The sequence below is a fragment of the Zonotrichia albicollis genome, chromosome 17 (assembly GCF_047830755.1).
Source record: "Zonotrichia albicollis isolate bZonAlb1 chromosome 17, bZonAlb1.hap1, whole genome shotgun sequence".
Lineage (NCBI taxonomy): Eukaryota > Metazoa > Chordata > Aves > Passeriformes > Passerellidae > Zonotrichia > Zonotrichia albicollis.
This window is the reverse complement of record NC_133835.1, coordinates 5,140,403-5,157,896: the sequence shown is the minus strand read 5'-3', so window position 1 is coordinate 5,157,896 and position 17,494 is coordinate 5,140,403. Positions and strand designations below refer to the sequence as shown.

The window sequence follows — 17,494 nt, the reverse complement described above, 5'->3', positions numbered from 1 at the left end:
TTCTGCTGTGAAACCGTGGATGCAGAACAAGAAGGTGTTTGGTGAGGGGCTGTGAGTGGGACCACAGCTGGCTGTGCCCAGGGGATGCTGTTATCTGCTAACTTCTGTGAACCAGACATGGAAAAAGACCAAAACTCAGGGCCATGGAGGAAAACCAGGCAATTTGCTAGAAGATTCACTTAGGGAAATACTTGACTTCAAGTTCAGCTCTATTTATTGTGGTGTGATGATGGAAAAAGTTCTGTTTCATTATGACACCAAAAATCACAAAGACCACACTCTGAAGACTGAGTTTTAATTGTGTCACAACGTGTGTTTGCAAGCTGCATTAACGTGAGGTTTCTCCAGAAAAATGAAATTATTTAATCTCTCAAGGAGAGTTTCATGGCTGCTTTTTATTGGTGCAGCAATAATAAAACTTGTCCTGAGCTGCTGTGGTAACTGAGGAGGTGGAAGTTTGCATAGGACAGGAAGAGTGGGAATGAGCTGCTCTGTGCCAATCAGTTCAGTTGTAATTTTTCTTTTTCCCAGTATAACCTCTGGTAGGGCTGTACTGGAGGTGCCTGCAGTGAATGAATGTGGTAGATGGAATTGAAAAGATAAAGGCTTTGTGGTGTTTGCTGTGTTAAAGTTGAAGTCACCTGCTAAATTGTTTCTTTCATCTTTGAATTTCAAGTAGCTGCCTTGCTCAGGGCACTTTCTCACTTGCACTTCCTTATGAGTGTATCCCATAAGAAAAAAAAAATCTTCTGTTTGAAGTGTAACTTTATATGTATTGAAGAATGAAGTGGAATTGAGCTCGTTTGAGTAATGCTGCTGTACTGTCTCCAGGCTTTTCACACTTCCTTCTGGAACTGGAATGGTCTTTAATTTTAGTGATATTTTGAATAGGCCCAGCCATAAAATGAATGCACAGGGTAAAAATAACGTTTTTGCTTTAGCTGAGTGTAGTTTAAGTGCTTACCAATCCACTTAAAAAATTAAAGATTACAGATGATACACACATATAGTTCAGCAAGTATAGTAAGTAAAATACATTTGAACCTACCAGATCAGGATCTGGATATTAAAAAAAAAAGTTTATACCTAGGCATGCATGTAGATTTTTTAAAAAAGTAAAAGAAGCAACCAAGTCATTGGGAAAGGTACAAACACCAAATATGGAGTTTTGTGTGCTGTGGCTTCTCACAAACCTTTTGTCCATTCTCAAAGCTGTTGAAGGATCAGGTGGGATCCAGGGAAGCCCTGCCATTCCTCCTGGGGTGGCTGTGGGCTGCTGCCAGAGCTCCCCTGTGCACAGGCAGTCCATGGAAAGGTGGATTTATCAAGTCCATCTGACTTAACTCCCATATCCTGTCACAATCCTTGCTTAAATACCCAGAATGACACTTGTGCCCTCTCCTACCCAGCTCCTCTGGGAGCTTCTCTACCTCCACAGTTCTTTCTTATCCTTTTTCCTCACCTGGAATGAGCAATAAGAACTGTGTGAGCAGCTACACCTGCCCAAGGAGCTGTGTGAACTCTTGTTTCACCTCATACCCAGCTGGGCATTTAGGATTAGGGCTGAGATTTTGAGAATGGCCTTCAGAACACAGCTGTGGCTCCCTCCCATGATGTCCCACTGGGAACAATGGGACAATCCCAGACAGGGAACAGCCCAGGCTCCTGCTCTCTGACCCTGAAGCACTGCAAGAATCCCAGAACTAGAAAGAGGAGGTGTTCAATATGTTGCCTACTCAGAGCAAGCAGCTGTCCTGCTCAAGGGAACCTTCCTGTCTGAATCCAGGAAGTTAAAGGATGGAAATGCCCTAACAGTGAGCACTGGAGGAATTTTTCTTGTTAGAATGTATCAGTCTTGGCTTCTCAAGGGTGGTACAAGGCAACAGGTCTGTGTTTGGTGGTATTTTGGTGTGTATTGTGCTGTTATCTTTGCAACATTGGGCAAGGATAGGCATTGTGTAGAGGAGGATCAAAAGAAATAATGCTTTTATCTGGAAATTCCTATTTTGACACGCATCCTTGTAGTTCCCTCTGAAAAGAGGAGAGTCACTAACCGCTGCTCTCTCCTCCCTGTGCCCTGGCAGAGGGAGAGGCCGAGGCCGAGTGGCTGCAGGACGCGGGGCTGGCCGAGCTGCTCGGGGAGCCGGCGGGGGACAAGGACAACCTGGTGCTGCTGTCCACGCTGACCAGGACGCAGGCGGCGGCCGTGCAGCGCCGGCTGGACACGTACTCGCGCTCGCGCCGCAGGAGGAACAAGCACCCCGTGCGCGACGTGCGCGACATCTTCGCTGCCAGCAGCTCCCAGGTGCGTTGGTGCTGGCCTCTTATCGCAGGGGTTCCATGGTGGTGTCTCCTTATCACAAAAGTTTCACACTTTCTTGGTGTTTCTCGTGGGCAGCTCCTCACAGCACTGACTCTTTCCTCTTCACAAAGTAGCCAACTGACTTCAGTTCTCCATCCATCCATCCATCCATCCATCCATCCATCCATCCATCCATCCATCCATCCATCCATCCATCCATTGTCATTTATGGCACTCTTCTTCTCACTGGTCACAGATGTGGCCTGTTAAAGTCAGGCCTGCTCCTAATCTTTGATAATTGGCCCAGCTGCTACTCCTTAGAGATAAGATTTCTTTCTACACTGTCTTTATTTTCTTGTATTCTATCCCCCTACATGTTGATATCTCCTAAAAGAGCTTCTTTGTTGGGAAGGATGGAAGTTTGACAAGAAAGTCTCACAGATACGTATGCTTAGCAGAAAGGTTTTTGAATGTAGATTCTGAAGAAGGACTAGAGATGGAAGCAAGTTTTGATAGAAGAAAAGAACTGCTGAGCCAGTCTTACTGGATACCCTTTTTCTCCTTGGTTATATTAGTTAGAAGGGGGGGTTTTATGACTTAGAGCAAAGGACAAACCCATGTCAAACAAGATGTTTTTACCAAGCAGAAAGATAGCACAGGCAAACAAGTCAGCAGTTGATGCAAATAGAAAAAAGGTCTCAGAATTTTCCATTGCAAGAAAACTGAAAAACAACTTCTGGCTTAAACTGTAATGTACTGACGTTTAGTGATTGGAGAATAGTAACATGAATATGATATTTATAGTAGTTAGGCTGTAGATAATAGTTAAGGTATAGATTAGTTCTCCTGTGTGAAGATGCTCAGCAAAGAAAAGTCTATAATGCATTGTAACCAAAACCAAAGGGTCTCCAGGCCTGCCTGCAGCTGGAGCTGGCAGCTGTAGCACAGCTCTGTCACCCACCACCCTGGACTGCTGTAACCTCTTGGATGGAATAAACTGCATTTTGTATACAATAAACTGCATTTTGGAGAGCTGCCTGGAGTCCCACATCCCTCATTTTGGCTCTTACACTTCTTGACTCTTCAAGTCAAGCAAGTGGGTCTTGACTTGGCTTCCTGGGTCCAGGGCTCTTTTAGGAAATCATAGACGACTCCCATGTTGGTGAGGGAGGGAGAATGATGCATCTGACTCCATGGATATCAAAAGGCTAATTAATTACTTTATTATACTAGAATATTCTATACATCTAAAACTCAACCTGCCAAGCACTCAGCCCTGCACACAACTACACACATACTGCTCACACTGCACTGAATCTCGTGACTGTCACCCGACTGTCCCAACACACACACACACACACACACCTGGCCCTGACAGGCCAAGGAAAAAAACCACCATCACTGTGGGTAAAAAATCTCCATATTGCATTCTACTTTGGCACAACACAGGCACAGCAAATCATAAGAATTGTGTTTTCTTTCTCTGAGGTTCAGAGATTGTGTATCCCAGAAATATTCTTGGGAAGAATTGTGCCTTGCTTTTCTCTGTGAAGAGAAATGTGGCTACAGGCTCCTGGTATGTCTTGGCTTCCTTTCACTTCAAGAGATTGAGACTGGAGAAATGCTGGTTGCAGCGCTGAGGAGTTACTGAAATACCTGCAGATGCACAGCCTTCCCAGGCTGGAGTAACATTCCTGCTCTATAGTGCCTCGTGGAGCACTGGCATCGTTTGGAGCCCTCTTGTGTTGTCTTGGTTCCAGTGACACTTTAAATCACCATTAAACAAAACAAGAGCACTTCCCAAATTCAGTTCTGAAAAGCTGACCTTGTAGAGGCAGAAATCCTGGAGAAAGACTAATGCTGCCTTTTTTCTTGGGGGAGGGTTGGTTGGTTTATTTAATTTCTTTTTTTTTTTTTTTTTACTTGATAAAGAATTCATAACCACCAGCTTTTCCTGGAGAAAGACTAACACCGCCTGTTTTTGGGGGGGAGGGTTGGTTGGTTTATTTAGATGTTTTAATCTTTTTCTAAACTTGATAAAGAATTCATAACCACCAGCTTTTCAGCTCGTTTCCTGTGGTTCTGCTCTTTTGGTTGTGGCTAAAACAACTTCTTTCTAATTTTTCAGGACACAGCAGCAGAGAAAGAGGAGCCCAGCACAGATCCACTGTGGCACAATCTACGGACTTCAAACACCCAGAGAAGTAAGGGGAAAGTTTTTAAATGCAGAGTAGGATCTGAAGTAGGGCTAGAACTGGAAGGAAAGCCCCACACATATTTAACTATATGCAGTATCTGAAATTTGTTTGTGTTGGGTTGTGGGTTTCTTTATGTGATAATTCACACCTGTGGATTTATAAACTTTTCCAAGGTCCATCATTGTTAGAATTGTCACTCAAGCTGATAATTTTAAATTCTTGGTAAAGCAACTGCAAGATGAAAATAAAATCAATTTAGTAATGCCAGTGAAACCTTATAAATGCCATGAGCAGTTGTGTAAAGAGAGGTTAGCCATAGGTGTGTCCTTTAATTTAAAGCTGAGGTTTTGCCTTACCAGTGACCTGGTAATTATAGCCATAATGTTGTGACTTCTCATTGATCATAAACTCATTAAACTTGGAAAAGTTCTCTAAAATCACAAGTCAAACCACTCAGCAGCAGCGTGTTCACCACTAAATCATGTCCCCAGGTGCCACATCTGCATGATTTTTTAACCCTTCCAGGGATGGTGACTGCACCATTTCCCTTGGGAGCCTGTTCCCATGTTCCAATGCCTGACCACCCTTTCAGGGAAGAATCTTACCCTACAGATCATTCTGTTCTATGGGGACACTCTTCTCATGTGTTACTGCAGGATTTTTAAAATCAATGTCACCAAACCCATCTCAAACTGCATTTATAGCACATTTGCTTTCCTGGCTTGCAGAAATTCAAGGCAATTTCTCCTCTGCAGCAGAAACCCAGGATTATTCCTGCACAGTTCGAAACCCTGGGAAGGAGGAGGTGTTCAACATGGATGTTGCCTACTCAGAGCAAGCAGCTGTCCTGCTCAAGGGATCCTTCCTGTCTGAATCCAGGAAGTTAAAGGATGGAAATGCCCTAACAGTAAGCACTGCAGGAATTTATCTTGTTGGAATTATCAGCCTTGGCTTGTCAAGGTGGTACAAGGCAATGGGAATGTGCTTGGTGGTATTTTGGGGTGTGCTGTGCTGTTATCTTTACAACAATGGGCAAGGATAGACATTGTGTAGAGGAGGATCAAAATAAATAATGCTTTTATCTGGAAACTCCCTATTTTGACACACATCCTTGTTGCTTCCTCTGAAAAGAGGACAGTCACTAAGTGCACTTTCTTACTCATAATTCTAAAGTTTTCTCCTCTCTGCAAATGAATTGCTCTTTAATCCAAAATTGACGTAGATTGGGGTGGGTATCAGGCTGCCTTTAACTTAGAAAAACTGGCATCTCTAGTATGATTAAAGAGCAATATTGAAAAGGGAAAATATTTATTCAGCTGGTGGTTGAGTAGGAGTAGTTATGGGCATATGTCTGGTCTTGAACACAGCAGGAAGAACAGATGCCTGGTTATGATTAAAAAAAAAAATAAGACTACAGCAAAAGTTGTTCATTTGTGGGATTAAGAGAGAGAATTTGAGCTGAATCTTTTGTGTGTGTTTCCCTTAGAGATTTAAGATCCCGAAGGGCAGACTAGGAGTGACCAGGATTGGAGATCTGTCAGCTCAGGACATGAAGAAGATCCCCACACTGGCCCTCATTGAACTTACAGCTCTCTGTGATATCCTGGGCTTTGAGCTGAAGAGAAACAAAGCAGCAAAACTGAAAACAACAGGTTAGTTATGCTCTTTTTTGTGCTTTTTTTTTGTTTTTTTACATTCATCTTCTCATCATACACTCATCAGTTGTGTTTCAAATGTTAGAACAGAGGGTCTTTGATAAGAAACCTTGTGACAGGTGTGTTTTCTTTGGATTTCTTCTGGAAGTCAGTGGATCATGACATCAAGACCTACTACCACCTTTATGTCTGGCTGCAATTGTCCTGTTTAACTCTCTTTCTCCAGTATCAGTGTTTACAAAAGTCTGCAGTGGAGGATTTATCCCTTACACCTCTGTTAGAGCTGTGACTGAAATGTTGAGAGCAATGTGGAAATGTTGTTTCTGTTGTAGAGAAAAGACTCTTTGGAGTTCCACTCAACACCCTGTTGGAAAATGACCAAAAGCTGCTGCCCAACACCAAGGTCCCTCTGCTGCTCCAGGCAGTAAGTTCTGTTCTGGTTTCATTCACACCTCTGGTCCTCAGAGTCACGAGTCTGTGATGAGGACAGGCTGACTCCTCATCCTCTGTGCTAAGAGCTTTCTGTTTTCCCTTCTAACAGCTGCTGTCCTGCCTGGAGAAGAGAGGGCTTGAAACAGAGGGCATCCTGAGAGTTTCTGGGTCCCAGACCAGGATTAAGGTATGAGCCCTTTAGCATTGTTTGGAAATGTCAGGGGTGATCAGGAAACATTTGCTGAACCAAGTGTTTGAATGACCTGAATTATCTCATCCCCTCCCCAGTACAACCACAAACACCCAATGCTGGGAAATACTGCAGCGTGTGCTGATGTCGCAGACAACTTTTATGAAAAATCCTTTCCTTAGGATTTTTCCTCCTGAGAAGCTGAGAGGGCTCAGGAACAAAATGTAAACAATGATTATCTGCTGCTGTGGAATGCAACAGGTGCATCTGTGATTGGCTCATGTTGGTTTGTTTGTAATTAATGGCCAATCACAGACTCTCTGTCTGAGACAGAAGCTTTTGTTATCATTCTTTTCTATTCTATTCTTAGCTAGCCTTCTGATGAAACCTTTTCTTCTATTCTTTTAGTATAGTTTTAATGTAATATATATTATAAAATAATAAATCAGCCTTCTGAAACATGGAGTCAGATCCTCATCTCCTCCCCAATCCAAAAACCCCTGTGAACACCGTCACATGCTGAGGCTCTCTGCACCATTTTTCTTCAATGTCTTGCCCTCCCAGTGCTCAGCTACAAAATTTCTCTCACATTTGCTCACTAAAGCATGTGATAAATTCCATCTCTCTGCTAGAGCCTGGAGCAGAAGCTGGAAAGGGACTTCTACAGCGGGCTGTTCCGCTGGGATGATGTGCACCAGAACGACGTGTCGGGGCTGCTCAAGAGGTTCATCCGCGAGCTGCCGGCCCCGCTGCTGACTGCAGAGTACCTGCCTGCCTTTGCTGCTGTTCAGAGTGAGTGCCTGCCCTGCCTGCCAGCACCGCTTTGGGCTGTGCAGAGCCGCCCTGTCAGGGCTGTTGGGAGCCCGTGGTGATGGCAGCACAGCGCAGCTGAGGGTTGCAGTCATTGCAGTTGAATGCACCTTTCTGCAGCAGCGCTGCACTGGGGGCTTCAGTTCTGTGTCATGCAGCCTGCAAGGTTGCTGCCATTTGCAGGACAAATTGATCAGTAGTGACACCCAGATTGAGCTGTGGGAGCTGGCCAGGGCACACAGCCTGCAGGTAGTGTGCTGCTCCGCAAGCACATTTCTTTGTTCACTAGTGGGATAAATAGAGATGAGCTGAACCTCTTATGTGTGTGTTCCCCTTAGAGATTTAAGATCCTGAAGGGCAAACTAAGAGTTTGGATGTGTTAATCTTGAGTGCACAAGTTCTTTGTTCAAAAAATGGAGAATTATGGGTTCTTTTGCTGCTCTTCCAGGGCATGAGAGTTGCTGGTTGATTGTGTACTCTAAAGTAAATGAGTCAGTCTTCAAAAACATGGGTAGTTCCCTTCTTAAGGACAGTATGAGTTTGAGTTGCTTCTGTGAAACAAGGTCTCAAATTCTAGATGACCAACCATTCAATAAGTAATTGTCTCATTCCTTGGAGCATTCCTATGTTCAAAAAGAAGGGTCAGAAACCTGAATCCTCTGTCCCGTTGTTACTCTCCTTCTAGATATTCCAGACCTGAAGCAAAGATTGCAAGCTCTAAACCTCCTGATCCTGATTCTGCCAGAGTCCAACAGAAACACTCTGAAGGTAACTGCTTGCTTTTGATTTAGCTGGTAAAACATAGAATCACAGAATTGTTTAAACTGAAAAAAACTTTCCCAAAATCACTGAGTCCAACCATTCCCCCAGAACTTCAGGGTGACCACTAAGCCATTCCCCCAGCTACACGGCTTTTAAATAGTCACCACCTCTGCCTTGCTGTGCTTTATAAGAGCTGTGGTGGTTGTTGCTGCCTTTTTTCTTTTCCTCCTGAGTAGTTCAGCTCTCAGATATTAAAGGTAAGGCTGACTTAGCACCCTGGGCACTTCATTTAGAGCACTGGAATATATAATTCAGTCAAAGATGATCTGTCATGGCTCTGGTGGTAGTGTGAGGTGAAAGGGATAATCCAAAAAGATTTTGTTTTCCACATCTGGGAATGGCTTTGAGGGGACACTGAAAGAGGGTGTTCATCTTTGAATTCAGAAACTTTTACAGCTAGAATTTATAAATTACCACCTGCCAAGGAGTAAAAACTCATCTGTTTCCCACACATACTGTTTTTCCTGATTCATAAATACGGGATAAACCACTCTTGGTGTGGTTATTAGTTGCTATCCTAGTCTTAGAAATTGGTCACTCCACTTCCTGACTGGAGAAATGGGATTTGCTGATCTATATCAAGAAAAAGTGCTAATTAATGATCTCTCCAGCAATTGCCACGGTAGTTTTTTGAGCATTACTAGTATTGGATGACATTACTAGCATACATTTTTTGAGCATTACTAGTATTGGATGGCTTACATCTCTTTCCCTCCTCTCAGGCCCTTCTTGAGTTTCTCAGCAAGGTGGTTGCCAGGGAAAAAAACAACAAAATGAACCTCTGGAACGTGTCCACAGTCATGGCCCCAAACCTCTTCATGCACAAGGGGCTGCCAAACAAGATCCCCGAGGGGAAGGAGAAGCAGCTGGCGGAGGGGGCGGCTGACGTGGTGCGGATGATGATCCATTACCAGGACCTGCTCTGGACTGTGAGTCCTACAAGAATTTGGTGGTCTGGGACATCAATGTCTTGGGTCTTGTTAGAATTGGGATAGGGAAAGGGATAGCCTTGGAAGTTTCAGAGTAATTACACATCTGTGAGCAAAACCTCTGTCTGAATTCCAAAGCTGCCTAAAAGTACATAGATTTTTGTCTATTTAAGGAGCTAAAGTGATGATCAGGTTCCTAAATGTCCTCCTTATCTCTGCTTGATTTAATTCCTATTTTCACCCTGCCCAGGTCTCCTCTTTTCTGGTGGCTCAGGTGAGAAAGCTGAACGAGAGCAACAGCAGAAGGTACCAGTTCTGTGACAAGAGGATCAAAAATCTGCTGCGCAAGATTCACGCTGATAAAGACAAGGTGGAAAAGAACCAGGGAGAGGTGAGCCAGGAACCCCCTGTGTGGCAGTGTCAAATGTTTAACTGAGAACTCAAAAAGATGAAAGGGGTGATACGCTTGAAAAGAGACAGAGGGACAATAAAAAGCAGAATAATGAGGAACAGTTTCCCAGACGCTTTTGTGGTAAAAACTGATCTCAACAACAAGAACACTAAATACATTTCAGGCTACAAAACACTTGGTTAAGAGCAGGGAAGAGATCAGGAGCAGAAATTTTCTTTTTCCCCATGTTAAGAGCAGAATTCCTATGGCTTTGAGTGCCCCATGTGTTGGAGCAGATATGTCTGCTGTGATAAAAGAAGATTTTTTTTTTTTTCATTTTTAAAGCATAAATGCAGGGAATTGCCTAATTTTCTTTTTGCTCTACAATGTCTGTTAAAATGGCACATCACTTGGTGCCTCCTTTCCTTGGAAAAGACCTTTCTGGAATTCAGAGGCCTGCAACCCAGATCTCTAAATTCCTTTCCAAGTAATTTAAATGAATTTCATAAGAGTCATTCACACTTGTGCCAAACAGTTTGTCAGAATTCCTTCTGACAAATCCCGTTTTCATCCCATTGTGTCAGTGCTGCGTTTGAACAGCAGAGAGCAGCAGCACACGCTGATGGAGGGCACAGGGCTCCTCTCGTGGCCACAACACAAAACATTGATGATTTATTCACAGTGCTCACCTTGGTGCTTCCATTCAACCTGTACTGTAAGAAACAAGCCTAAATTCTTGTTTAATTCTTCACACTCACCAATTTATTTTGAAAATTTATGTTTTGCCTGATAAGGGTCTTTCTTTAAGCACTTTTTTCTTTTTGCCTGCCTTGTTCAGCCTTCCAAGGTTGTGAAAGTCCACGCCTCACTCCTCCTGAAGGACTCTCTGGAGGTGCACTTGAACAATGCAACCAGGGTTGCCGACGTCCTGAGGCAGTTTCAGAAGAACCTGTGCCAGAATGGCTGGAATATTGTTAACACTGTCAACCTCCTCAAGTGGTAAATGGCTTTTTTTTCTCTGCTTAAAAAAGAAAAAAGGACTGAGGGGTCTGGCTGTTGTTTTCTGTATTGAGGTGGAGGTGAGGTGGAAGGACAGCGAGTCATGAGGAGAGATTGTTCTTTGTTCTAAGCTTAGGAAATGGAGCTGGATGGAAGGCAAATTTTATTCTGAGTGATTCCTCCCAATGCTCAGGCTGTCAGGAGGTCAGAGGTGCCCTCTGGGCTGCTGGACAGCGAATGAACTCCAGAATCCTTGCTGAAGGGAAGGGAAAAGGCAACAACATTGACCCTGACAAGCAAAACCCCCTGCAGCCTTTCTGCAGAAAAGCATCACCTGTATCCCTGCCTGGAGTAGTAATTCCAGTGTGCTTATGTTAATGTAGGGATTTCCTAAAATAAACTCTGCAATTCCCTCCTGTGCTCCCGTGGTGAATTGCTGAACTAAGCCAGAAAAGGAGCAGAGGAGCTCCTGCCCCTGTCCCAGCTGCTGCAGGCTGTGTTTGGTGGGTGATGTGGCAGTGCCTCTCCTGTGTCCCAGAGGTGTCCAGGCAAGGAGGGTGAGGAGAAGTTGGCTGGATATGGGCCAGCTCACCAACAGCTTGCCTTGTTTTCTTTTTTGCCGATTTTGGGTGTTCTGCACTGTGCATGGCCTCTGATCATTGCTGGCCTCTGAATCACAAACAACCCTTTTGAAGGAATATTACTAAACCACCCAACCTGTCTTTGCAGAGATTTAACCTTCAGTGTGGTTTTCTTTCTGCAGTAACAACTCCACAGAGTGCACAAACCTGCTCCTGTATGAAGTGGGAGGCAATATTGGTAAGTACAAATAGTACCTGAAATAAAGACTCTGATATCCAGTTTTTACACTTAGCTTCTTTTAGGAGGTAGCTAAAAAACTTCTCTGGGCAACTGTGCCAAGGCGTCATCACCCCAAGACTGAAGAATTTCCTCCTAATATCTAATGGACATCTTCCCTCTTTCCTCTCAAAGCAATTAGCTCAGATTTGTGGAAATACTTCTGAAAGATAATATGGAAATGAATGTGAACAAATCGTAGTTTTTAGGTGGGGGCAAAAGCAAACAAAAACCAAATCTAGCAGCTAAAGGACTAAGGATATTTAAAAATGTGGGTTTTTTCTTGTTTTAACAGGTGAACATTGCCTGGACCCAGACACTTACCTCTTGGACTTGTACCACATCAACCCCCATGCTGAGTGGATAATTAAGCAAAACCCATCTTGCCCTCGGATGTTCTAAGGAAAACAAGAGCGAAACAAAGCCCTTGGTTGCAGTTTTTGGAAGGTGTGGAAATAGATACTTTCCTGTTGTAGTGTCAGAGCAGACACTGCTTGTTTCTTGGAAGGAAAAGCACCTTTATGAACTGCTTCCATGGCAGCTGCAGTGAGAGCACAGTGGCCTGAAACAAACAGCAATTATCACGGTGTAGCAGAGTTTGCAGGGGAAATTTAGTTTGTTTAGGCTGTTCCTAAACAAAATATCCCCCAAAACAAACCCTGAAGGCAAAGCTGCAGTGGTTGTGCAGCAAAGATGGAACTGAAGAAGAAAAAGACTATCTTGAATATGGTGGAAGGCATTTGTGCATCCTGGATTTGCTCTTTCTTTTGGGGGAGAGACAGTGAAATGCTGCAGTGGTACTAAGGACATCCCTTGGGTAAGGTCCATGATTGCCTGTGGCATTTCACCAGAGGATTTTATGATCCTGGGCTTCACTATTAAGGTCCTGTTCTGTTCTTTGAAGAATGAGAAAGGATGTTTCCAAAAAGGCCAGATGGGATGTGACACCAGCACATCATGTATTTCATGACTGCAGTTAAACACATACTTGCAACACAAAAATATAACTTTCCTTGAAAAAAGGTGTGGAAAATGCAGCAGCCTTTCAGATGTTCAGTGTGACAGGAAGGTGCCTGTCCCATGCTGGTAATGCACACCCAAATTGCCACTGATGAGGGTCAAACATGCATTTATTTTGATGGACAAGCTAAATATCAACAGACAACACAGGAAATATGCTGGAGCTGATGTGAGGTTGGTAATCTGACCTGGCCACGTGAACTGGACTTCTTTCTGGAAGATTCTGTGTGAATGTGTTTGTTCAATATCAACAAAGCTCCCCTGAGCTGTGAGGTGGCTGAGCTGGGCTGAGCCCTCCCTGCTCTGGCTGCACATTCCCATTGCACCCAGCACAGCCTGGGCACAGTGGGCTGGACAGTGAGGGCAGAGCAGGACACTCACACCCTGCTGCTGCATCATCATCATCATCATCATCATCATCATCCAGCCTCAGCTCCAGGAGCACCCTGCCTGCGAGGAGAGTGCAGAAATGTTGCTTTCCTTTGTGGTGATGCTGACATACCTCACGTGAGGGACCCCACAGTGCAGTGTGAGAGGTGGAACACCCAGACTGTCTGGAAATGTGGACTTCTTTGTCTAAATACTGTTTGTTGTAAACATGGTTGGATATTTATTCGTGTGGCAGAAGCAGGGCTGCCCTGCAAGTGTGTACTCAAAGTATTTCATTTGCCAAATCCCAGCTGCACTAATGACAATCTCCAGTATTATTTCTTTTGTTAGAGGAGTTTGTTTCCATTGCAATCTGAATTTTCCCTCCTTTTTTTGTCCCCAGGATGAAGTGTAGCTTTCTTTATTCATTATCTCAAACTCCTAGATCCTGTTCTTCATTTTGTGGTTATTCTGTTTGTGTGGTTAAATCCTCTTGGTGGTTAAGATCCTTGAGGAACAGGTGAGCCACAGTCCAAATCCTTTCTGTGAATTCTGTGTGAGTGGTGCAGATATCTTAAAATTATTCATCTATTAGAGAGTGTGTCTATTCTTTTTTGGTTGAGATGATGCAGATGCATTGACTGGCTGGATCACCTTCATGGATGTCTTCTTAAGAACCAGTGATAGAACCTCCCAACCCTTACCCAGGTGTCAACAATTCTTGAGATGCCTCTTTTATAGGGCTTAAATTGTGCCTGAAAGAGCCTGATTCTGAGTGAGTGATTGATGTCTCTGGAAAGATCAAGCTGCTTGAAACTGGGGCTTTAAAAACCAAAGGTACCTGTTCAGAATCCCTTCTGGAATTCTTTGTGGCAGTGATGGAGTAAAGATGGCAAAGAGGAAATGCCAGAGATGTGATACCCTGAGAAGTACCAAAGGTATCACTGTGAGCTCAAAGTTCCTTTGCACCCTGCAAATCTCACAATGCTGCATTTTTTCCACCCCTCATATGCTGGTTTATTAGATATTCTGTCCATGTATATTGAGGGGTCAAGACTGCATCACTGCTGCTATGAACTACAAATGAGTGGGGTTTTTGAACACCAAACAATGTGAATCAGTGCTGTGAAAAACAAGGTTAATGGGAGATTCTCATGAGATAAATATCAGGTTTAAATATGAAAAGAAATGTTAAAAAAATAAATAAAACAAGACAGCTCTTTCCAGATGATGGATATGCTTTTAAAATTTTTTTCCGATCTTTGTATCAAAAAGTGTAAATTTTTCAGTCAATGATGTGCAACACACTCCTGAAGGATGGCTTTTAATACCTTTTTTATGATTTTTTAATTCTGTATTTAAATTTCAGTTATTCAGTGGAACAATAAAAACACAGTAAAATCTCCTGGCTGCATTTTCATTAGTGCTTGAGAACAAGTGAAATGGCAGCACATCTGTGAATGCAGCAGGGTTTCTAATTAATGGCCAATCACAGCCCAACTGGCTCTGGCTCTCTGTCCGAGGCACAAACCTTTGTTATTCATTCCTTTCTGTTCTTAGTTTAGCCAGCCTTCTGATGAAACCTTTTCTTCTATTCTTTTAGTATAGTTTTAATATAATATATATCATAAAATAGTAAATCAAGCCTTCTGAAATATGGAGTCAGGTCTCCATTTCTTCCCTCAAGGTAAGACCCCTGTGAACACTGACACAAGAAATCTTCCCACCCCTCAGTCCTGCTCAGCTCAGCTGTGCTCTGGGGCTTGGAGCAGCCAGGAATAGCAGGAGTCCAGCCTGGATCTTTGGTTAAATCACGACTAAAATTGTTTAATAGTGATGAAATGGATCACTGGGAACTGTTTAAAAGCAGTGCAGTGTCTGTCCAGCAGTGCTGCTGGAAAAGCAGGGCTTGCTCCCCTACCCAGACGCACAAAGAAAGAGGGAGGAAGATCCAAGCAGCTTCAAAAAGCATCCAGAGCAATTATCTGAGGAAAACACCAGTTTATCAAACTCACCCCACCCATTCATCTTCAGCAGTATCAAAGTGCTAATCTCTCCCATCCCCAAGGGCTTTTGTGATTGATCATTACACAGCTCTCCCCTGCTCAGAACAGGAGCCCAGGATTTATTCTGAATACAGCTGTATGTTGTGCTGAGATAAGGGACAGAGCATAAAAGAATCTTGCAAATGTTGGTTGAACGTAGTTGTGGATGAAGTGGAACTGAAATATCAAAATAATAATAATGATTTTTAAAAAGTGGTTTGCCTTAAGTATTTGCAAGAATACAGAGTCTTCACAGGAGCAAGTGAAGCTTCAGCTCTTGGAGGGAAATGTCACAAGTAAATTCTTTGCTCCAATAAATGCAAGTGGCAGCAGCTATTGTTGTAAATAAAACACAACTGCATTTGATTAAATCTATTTCCTTACCCCCATGTACTCCCCAGTGCTGAAAACAAGACAAATGACATCAGTGGTTTTGCATGCTGAGAGGATGGAGCCCTAAAGTTCTCTCCAAATGCTGCTTGCACATGAGGGCTGCACATGTCTTCATTGTGGGGGGAAACAGAGGCTGAAGTTCAATGTTTTAAGTCACTGGAAAAGAAAATGTGCAGCTGCTCTGCCTTACCAGCTGGGGAAAGGCCTGGGCTGTCTCTAATCCCTCCAATCTCAGGTTTGTATGGGTTTTTTTGTTGTTTGTGGTGGCACAGCAGCTTTGTGCTGGCTGTCCTTCCCCAGAACAGTGTGATTTGGTGACCTCCCCTGCCAAAGTCCTTCCCCACACCTGGACCTGGCAGGACCCACTGGGCTCAGGGGTTTGAACCTTTCCCTCCATGCTAAGCTCTGCTCTCCAGCCCTGGCCAGGGGCTGACCCAAGGAATGGGAGTGCAGGAAGGTGTTCCTGTTCTCCTCAGTCCTTGGAAGGGGTGATGTTTTCATCTCTGTGACCATCTTGGCCCTCTGCACTTTTCTAGCTGGTAAAGTTGCAGGGGTAATTTCCCAGGAGATAGAGCAGGAAAAGAGGAAGAAACCCAACAGAAATGCAGGGTGTGGGTGTAACTCTGTGGGCTGTGTGTCATTTTGTTTGTTTTTCAGGGTTTGGAACAGACACAGATGCACATGAGTTCTGCTGCACTCTCCCCACTCATCCCAAACCTTGCTCTTGGCAGGCTGTAGTAGAGACCTGCTTCAGAAATTCCCTATCTTGTGCAGGATGAGGACGAAATGTTGATTTTCCCTTGCTTTCAGCTTTTGCCAGCATGTCCTTTCTGTGCTGGAAGGGTGAGATGATCTCTCAGTGCTGAATATATTCCTTGTTTGTCCATGTGTGTGGATGGAAGCTCCAAGCTGAGCACAAACCGCTCATGCCTTGTATGAAATTTAATTTTTTAAGCCTTACCCAGAGCTTTAGAACTCCCAAGGAGTGTGGCTATCCATAACCCACTGGTATCACCTCCCACCTCAGTTTTCTGCATGCACCCAGTCAGTGCAGGAGGAAAGAGCCACCCTTACCTGCCCTGGTGACACTGTTCAGCCTTCTCTGGACACAAGCACACCACAAAGTGCAATAATTGCCTTTTACTTACAACAAACTGGCAGAGCTGTCTCAGGGTTTGCAAGAGAGACAATTAAAGATTTTACGTTGTTTTCTTCAAAAGGAGAAATAGACCTGGGGGTTCCCTAATAGTCCTCCTGATTCTGCATCACCCTCTCAGAGCTCGGTGTTGTTGTGGGTTGCATTTATTATGAGCCACTTATTATCCCTAATTATTGAGCAGGGGGTAGGGCTCTCGGTAGCAGGCAGAGTTGTGACTTGATGAACACTCAGCTGTCTCTATTTAAGATAAAATTACTGTAATTAACAAATCGATCAACCCTGCTTTCGCTTTGCCTGCCTGGGACAGAACAAATGGGCTAAATGAGACCTATTTAGCACAAAAGTAGAGAAAGGGGTTTGCAGACCTCAGGATACACAGACTCAGAGCTTTTTTTGTCGCACACTGCTTTTAATGGTAATGTCACATAATTGTCTCTTGTTAGGCAATTTTGTCTCGATCAGGAGGCACCCACGCTGCACTTTGTTCAGCTCAGAGGCAGCGGGTGAGCAGCCAGGTGGGCTGTTGGGTTAAATCCTCCCCCTCCAGCAGGGCTGGGTTGGATTCCCTGGGTGCTGTGCTCACTTGTGACTCTTACCAGGTTGTTTGCAGAATTTATGTCTTTGAGAGTAAGATTGATTCCTTCGGTTGTCTTTAGTTGAGCAGATGTCACCGTCTCCAGTTCCCCAGTTGCTGCTCCTCACATTGCTTTGGGGTCTGAGGGTATCTGTGCTTTTAGCTCCAGGAATCCTCCCAGCCCACTGGTGTGGGAATCACTCATCCCCAGCTCTTCTTCCAGAGCCATGTGCTGTCTGAGAAGCATTTGGTGATAGGGATTTGTCCCTCTTTGTCAATTTCTCTGGGTCTGGGTTGAAGGCACCTGAGATGGTAGTTCGTGTTTGGACTCAGGTGTTTATTATTTCT

General features: G+C 44.0%; 1 protein-coding gene across 8 annotated transcripts in view; it reads left to right on the top strand.

Annotated features, from left to right (window-relative positions):
- Nucleotides 1–15,353, top strand: part of ARHGAP40 (Rho GTPase activating protein 40) — a 40,645-nt gene extending 25,292 nt beyond the window's left edge. For 4 of the 8 annotated variants that reach the window (XM_074553570.1, XM_074553569.1, XM_074553571.1 and 1 more), the window contains exons 3-15: nt 2,085–2,305; nt 4,431–4,506; nt 5,229–5,407; nt 5,987–6,152; nt 6,488–6,579; nt 6,697–6,774; nt 7,410–7,569; nt 8,273–8,355; nt 9,132–9,338; nt 9,589–9,729; nt 10,568–10,728; nt 11,492–11,547; nt 11,882–15,350. In XM_074553570.1, the coding sequence (XP_074409671.1) occupies nt 2,085–2,305; nt 4,431–4,506; nt 5,229–5,407; nt 5,987–6,152; nt 6,488–6,579; nt 6,697–6,774; nt 7,410–7,569; nt 8,273–8,355; nt 9,132–9,338; nt 9,589–9,729; nt 10,568–10,728; nt 11,492–11,547; nt 11,882–11,988 (1,727 nt within the window). In that variant the 3' untranslated portion in view covers nt 11,989–15,350. Of the gene's footprint in view, nt 1–2,084; nt 2,306–4,430; nt 4,507–5,228; nt 5,408–5,986; nt 6,153–6,487; nt 6,580–6,696; nt 6,775–7,409; nt 7,570–8,272; nt 8,356–9,131; nt 9,339–9,588; nt 9,730–10,567; nt 10,729–11,491; nt 11,548–11,881 lie in introns of all 8 variants that reach the window. The other 4 variants (XM_074553567.1, XM_074553566.1, XM_026795267.2 and 1 more) reach the window with 4 other exon arrangements.
- The last annotated feature ends 2,141 nt before the right edge of the window (nt 15,354–17,494 follow it).